The sequence below is a fragment of the Cyphomyrmex costatus genome, unplaced genomic scaffold (genome assembly GCF_001594065.2).
Source record: "Cyphomyrmex costatus isolate MS0001 unplaced genomic scaffold, Ccosl1.0 scaffold105, whole genome shotgun sequence".
In the NCBI taxonomy this organism is placed as follows: Eukaryota; Metazoa; Arthropoda; class Insecta; order Hymenoptera; family Formicidae; genus Cyphomyrmex; species Cyphomyrmex costatus.
Window position 1 is genome coordinate 213,493 of NW_017275008.1, and position 7,040 is coordinate 220,532.

Genomic DNA, 7,040 nt, shown 5'->3' on the forward strand with positions numbered 1-7,040 from the left:
TTTTTTTTTTTTTTTTGTACACCGAGCAAACACAGATGCACCATATACGTGTCACGCCGTACTTATAATTACCATGACGCGCTACGTACTTACGCGACGTACTTAAACGATTCCCCAAACACCTCCGGGAAGCGTCCCGTCCGACGGACGTTCGGAATTGGGTGTCCCGACATCCGCGTGAACTTCGAAGGAGGGAAAAGCGATCCGAACCGGGGCGTGGAATCGAGCGGGGAATCGGGGGGTTGCAGCACCGATCGTCCGGACTGGAATTTAATTATTTGAATCAATCGCGGGGGCTGTGATTACCGCGTCAGCCCGATAAACCAGGCTTCACCTGTCGCGCGCACCTTTGATCCATATCCCGTGCATATAACCGCGCGTTGCATCTCCCGTCCATCCGGTGTTCGTCTACTGTGCATCATCGAGGAGAGGACGATCCTCGCGCGTTGGCCAATCGTGCGTTTAGGTGTTAATGACAGGGGATCGCTATTATACGCGCGCGCTCATAACGAGAGGAGCTGCGTCTATACGTTGTGTTTCTCTCCTGGGCCTCTTTTGCCTTTCCCTTTTGACTTTTTCTTGCGCTTTACACGGTCGGTACCGACCGTCTCTCCCTCGCGCGTTGTATTATAGCTTTCATAACGCCGACGCCGCGAAATTGTAGCGCCCCAGTGGTTCTCGGCCCGATCCGCGTCGTCTCACCTTTCTCACCCAAGGTCCGACATTACATCGACGAATAATAACCGCACATTTGGTACTTTTTGTCTACGTGGTGATCGCGCGCGATCTTCTTTTCGCCGTTTCTCCAAAAGGACAGTTGAATTTTTAAGTCTTACAAATCGTTCAGATTGTACCGCAGGTCAATCGTGGGATAAAACCTTCTGAATAGTTCGCTTCGGCAGACGATAGAAAAATGTATAGGTAGTTGCGAACCTGTAACGAGCGGCGAATTGGTTCCTATATCGCGAGGAGCACGTAGAAGTAATATATAGGATCCATTCTTCTCTCCCTCTATCTCGCTCTTTTCCTCTTACGTACAGGGCCCATCCTACCAGTTATTATCCGGAGTAATCGTGCCTAAAAGCCGGTGCCCGCTTTTGATTAAAATTGGCTTTTAATTCATTTGGCAGCCTCTAATCTCGCGGCGGCTCCGATCAGAGGGAACCAGAGCGAGAGGGCGACGAGCCGATGCTCAGGGGAAAGGAGTGGAGGGAAGTCGAGGGAGAGAAGACAGAGGTTTGAAGCGAAAAATTTAGTGGCTTCCTCTCTTCATCCTCATATACGTGCCGCCGAGCTTGCGAGTGCGTCATGAATAAATTCCGATGTGGCACCTTTCGGCAAAATATATTACATCGATCGATTGCAGATGCCTCTTGGAATGTTTCTTATGTGTAAAGTATAAAAAATAATTTTGGTTTATACATCGCATTTCTAATTTTCTGTCCTTATTGTGTCTTTTTATAATTCAGTCGTAGAATTTTACATCTGAGAATACATCAGATTTTTTTAAACTATTACCTGGGATGTTTCTTTATATTCAAATTCAAATCATTATAAACAGTAATAAGATTGGAAATAAAATCGTTATTATATTACATATTAATTGTTTTTTTATTTATGTCCTAATTTGGATTTAATCACAAAACTTTTTGAAAAAAATAAATAGAATCTAAGTAAATATTAGACGGAATAAGTACATTAAATAATGTATTATTACAGTATTTCTGAATAAAATAAAGAATTTCATCAATGTAACTTTTTTATTGGGAAATTGCATATTTAATGATTCATAAAAATAATTATTAAAAGGAAAAAAATGTTACACCAATATCCATACAACAAATAATATTTTTTTGTCGCTAAAGTAAAAGTATCCTAGAAATGATCTATTCCGTACACGTCTATCGATGTGTCGTTATGTATGGTGACTATTTTCTCGAGTTAAGAACTCCTAGATTTGCACCAAATAATTTACTTTCACATAAGTACTTTTGTTATATTTCTTCAATTTCTCCAATTTTAAGAAATTAATTCAAAAAGTATTTTTACCGATACCGAGATACTTGTTTATTGCGTTCGACACATATCCTAATACCGGTGATGAGGAAAAGATTCTTCGGCCGAGGAAATCCGTCAAATGGAAGATTGAAATCAACGCGCCGTAGACGCCTGTCTCGAAACTCCGCGCGTCTGGCAACTTACTAACAAACGCGTCAACACTCGAAATGGCGCTTCCTTTCTTTGATAACGATAACCATCGCTTCGGGACGAAGCGACAGAGTTTCGCCGCGATTGCTTCGGTCGTCGACGACGGAGGTACCGGAAATGTGAAAGTTCGGTAATGGGTAACTGGAGCGAGCAAACACGGATAGAGGACTTTGTGAAACGCGCGCGGTAACGTCGCTCCGGTTGTTATCATCGTATCTTTTTCCGCCATTGTACCGCAGATATTGCGCGACGCATACTTAAAATTCCGCTGTCACAAACCGGAAGGAAAAGAGTATCGATTCCGTGCTCGATAGTTTCTGATTTATTTGCAACCGTTGGATACTTATATTATCATGTAACGCACATTCCATGTCTCATTACACTAGTTTCGCTACGCTCGAATTTCCATATCCCGTATAGCTCTCTCAATATTTCCGATAGAGTTCGTATTAAGATAGCGTAGCTATATCGGTTCAAACCGATTGCTTCGTAAAACTTCTTACCATTTGTTAATTGATAAACCGTCGACGATTAAATGACTTTTAAAAGAGGAAATTTTTAAAGTTTCTTAACAACTTTATCAGTATTTGCAACTAATATTTGTTTTTACAATAACAAAAATATAACTTTGAGTCTTTATTTTTGCCAATTAATTACTGATTGATTGGTTCGCAATTGATCGGTTGGAAAGATTATAATTTTCTGATTAAATGTCTAATGTATTAAAATTATGTATCATACAATTGATGGATTGCTAAAAAAAAAAATGATTTTTACATTCTTTGCTGTTAAAAATTTATTAATTAAGTTTTTATTAATTAAGTTTTTATAAAACATTTTTTTCTGAAATATAAAATAGATAGAAATTTATTACTAAGTTTGATGAAATGGTGTGTTTTGATTTATAGCTTAGTTTTTTATGTAAAATAATCTATTTGAGAAACGCGAATATAATATACATTTTGTTATTGTGCTGTGTATGCACTGTGTTGTTATGTATTTATCGCTTATTTAAATTGTAAAGTGATTGCGTAATTTATGGCTAATTATTCAATGATAAGTGCTTTTGAAATGTACATCTCAATTATTGCTATCTACCAATCGATGCATCAATATTCATAAAATCTATCGATTGCCGTGTTAAAAAGGGTGTGTAATTATATGTACGTATTTCTCACACGGATTACTTTGATTCAAATGATAGATAAAAACAATGGTTTCTCCTGAATGATACTATCAAACTCGGCATCCCATTGCGAGGCAAATCCAATTAATTAGCGTAAGTGGCGCAATTAATTGGCGCGGATTACACACCATAGGCTAGTGAGATAGCAGTTTGAGATTAAGTTCTCTGTTTCTTACTTTTTTTTTTTTTCATCAACGAAGACCTGTGGAAGGCGAGAAAGAGGCGCAAGTAGAAGAGAACAGTAGAGAGAGAGAGAGAAAGAGAGAGAGAGGGAGAATTGGACGAAGCTGAAGAAGGGCTTTACGAGGCAGTTCGGGGACATTCTTGATTTCGATGTTAGAAGGGAATCCGACGAGAACCACTTGAATTTAACGAGGTTCCACGGCAAATGGGCCACCCTGCAGACTCGCCTCCTTTATTTTCTCTATATTACTGGAACTCATGCCGCACTATTAACCCATGAACAAACACTTGATCTTAAGATTGCGCTTTCTATCACAAAATTTCCGAGATCGATCTTAAACAAACCTATCGGCAAAAATTTTTGCACTTTTCGATAGTTTCTTTATTAAATACGTCGAAGCGCAATGGTTCCTAAACTATTATGAATTTTTTTGAATATTTTATTTTAACACGAGTGAAGTGCCTTCAAATTATTTACGACGTAAAGTGATAAATTTATGTTACTAAATAATAAGGGATATAAAAATATCGCGCCATTAATATCTTGTCTCTACTAAATAAGAAATTAACTTGATCACTTCTGACCCAATTCTCACAACGAGTAACAAGCGCATTGGTGAATATTTCTCGTGTCAGAAGTAAAGGAAAAAAAAGAAAGAAGTCATCGTCGCGCACCTGTACCTGATCCCTTTTTTTCCCATTCGACGAACAAAGGGTGCCTGCTTCTCGCTCGACAAAATTTCGTAACGCCAAGTAGGAAGGATAAAGGGAAACGGGGGGACAGAGAGAGAGAGAGAGAGACACAGAGAGACGGCGCTGCACCTACGGTGCAACGTGCACTTCGGGGTCGAGGCACGACAGGATCCGCTAAGTGGCAAAGCATACACCGGACGGTCTGTGCCTCCTTCATTAGCACCAACTAGCCTCGGCGGTAGGCTTAGCCCGAGTCTTTTCTTCTTTTCTGCCGGTGCCGAAGAGTGCGCCGAGTAGAGGGGCCCCAGCGTCGTTGTAGGTACAACTCGCGCCATAAACCTCGACGAGGTCTCTTCTCGGAAATATGCCAGCATGCATACCGAAGCACAAAACGGTTCGCTTTGTGCATCCTGTCGCCTGTCCTCTGAGATCGAAGCTTCGTGTTGGTTATAGAAACTGCAAGAGTTTCTACCGAAGTCTCTCGAGTTCTTCCAAAGAATTCTTACGTTTACAGTGCACAGATATTATTTTGCGCAAAGTTGCATTAATACATACTTGCACTTTCTCGGAGAGAACAATTTAACAAACGCTTTTAAAATTGGTTTGCTAAATTCGATCGATAAGAATAATTTTTTGTAAAATATATAATTGTTGTAACTGTTTTGTTAAAATAGGTTTTGTTCAAAAACGTATATAATGTAGTTTTTTTTATTTCTTCTTCTGTTACAGAGAAACTCACCACACAATCGGAAGATTTCAGTAGGAAGCTGTACATCTTTGCGGAGAAGAGCCAACGATACATTTGCTTCAATAAGCGGTGGAAACTCGTCGGCCTGGTAATTACTCGCCTACCAATTAGTAGACATACTTCATCATCTCAAGTGAGCGGGTATAAGATTTACACGCGCCGGTAAACGCCTCGTATTGCACTCCGTAAATTTCTATTCATCACCTACTCGCGGGACTATATAATTTAGAAATTGGATTATTAACAGTTCGGTGATTCAAGGTTTCAACGTTTACAATGTATATCACAAGCTTCAATTTTATTTGATTCATCGTGCGTTAAGTACCGTTCAATTTGCTGAAATCCATTTAAAAGGCGTTTTTTAATTATTTTTATTTATTTTGAATGTTGTAATGAAAATCACGTGCAAAAATAAAGTTTCGCGTTTACATATTCAAGGCGTTTAGTGTTGAAATAATTAAAGTTTAGTTGCATTTTAATTGATTCACTAACTTCAAGAGCACACGATAGATAAAATGTGGGCTGATCGTTGTGTCGCGTTTATGGAAAACAATTGAAATTATGTCATATCCATTAACGCAATTATAGACATTGCCATGCGTATAATTGCCACGTAACCATGCAACTTTCCATAAAAGACAACAATCGGCTAACACTTAATTTACGTCGTGTGTTTTTGTCCTAAGACTGCGAATTCTAAGAAAGCGTTATTCTCTCATATATTAGATTACAAGAGATTCAATTGGATGCTTTGCAGTCTTATTATATTTTCAATTGTAATATGTAAACACTGTACAATAATTGGGAATTTTTTAAATTAATATTTAATTGCCAATGTTACTATTACGGCAAATATTATATATAATATTATTTCGAGCTGCAAAGGATTAACGTTGATCGAAGTAGCAGGTCGTGTATCGTGAACCGTCGACTATTTATTTGCAGCCGAAGAAACAGAAGGGACCGATGTGCCAGTTTTACGAGGTGTACAACGGCTCCTATCTGAGGTACAGGAGCGCCGTCGACGGGACGCGGTACATCGGCTTCAACAAGTTCGGCAAGCCAATGAAGAACCCCCACGGCAGGCAGGAGTGTTTCAACTTCATCAAGTACAATCCCCACGCCGACATAAACCACCACAACAGCCTGGTGAACGCGGAGATGGGCGGTATGGAGCCGCGGGAGCCGTACGTCGTCTCGAGGAAACCGTCGCCGGTGATGAGGGCCACGAAGAACTCCCTGTTGCAGGCCGACAGTGCGAGGGAGCACGTTCACACGTCCACGCATCGCCATCGGCACTCGAATCGCTGGAAGCACCTCTCGCATCGGCAGGTCGGGGCGGCAGACTCGGGACCCCGGAGACGGCATGAGAGCTGCCTCCTCGTCGAGGCCAGCAAGTATTGAGCCGCGTGCGAGCTCGCCGATCAAGACTGCCTCCTCCTCCGTATCCCCCGTGATCAGCCTGAGATCAGAACTGCCAAATACGCTGGTGGATCGCACGGTCGGGATGTCAGGAGCCCAACTTAACGGCGCCTGTCGTGTGTTCGCGACTCGAAGCACCACGTATTCGTTCGATCGGTCGGCGAATCGAGAGCGCGGGGCGCGGGCTCGCTTCGAGCACAACACGCCTTAAACGCCCGTTTAGTTTCCGTTTCCGCTTGCCGGAGCGAAGCGATATATATTTCCCGCGGCGCGGCGAGGACGGGTGTCGTCGTCGAGATTAGCGTCCAAGATGCGGCGGTCAAAAACTCCCGCCGACGAAAGCTGTCTCAATTTCACGCGGTTAAGTTCGATTTACACTTGCCCCGACTGATCTCTCTTCAGGCAAGTATGTACCTCTCTCGTAACGTATAAGAGCCTCTTCTTTCTCATCGTTGATTCCTCATCGTGGATTTAATTCGCGCGCGCGACGTTATTCTCTGTCTCTTTTTCACACACACACACACACACACACACACACACACACACACACACACACACTCTCTCTCTCTCTCTCTCTCTCTCTCTCTCTCTCTCTCTCTC

At 41.6% G+C, this 7,040-nt stretch overlaps 1 protein-coding gene across 1 annotated transcript in view; it reads left to right on the forward strand.

Annotated features, from left to right (window-relative positions):
* Positions 1–6,466, forward strand: part of LOC108774143 (fibroblast growth factor 17) — a 23,836-nt gene extending 17,370 nt beyond the window's left edge. Inside the window, exons 4-5 of the mRNA XM_018540177.1 lie at positions 5,000–5,106; positions 5,964–6,466. Of these exons, the coding sequence (XP_018395679.1) occupies positions 5,000–5,106; positions 5,964–6,422 (566 nt within the window). The 3' untranslated portion in view covers positions 6,423–6,466. The remainder of the gene's footprint in view (positions 1–4,999; positions 5,107–5,963) is intronic.
* Positions 6,467–7,040: the final 574 nt, after the last annotated feature.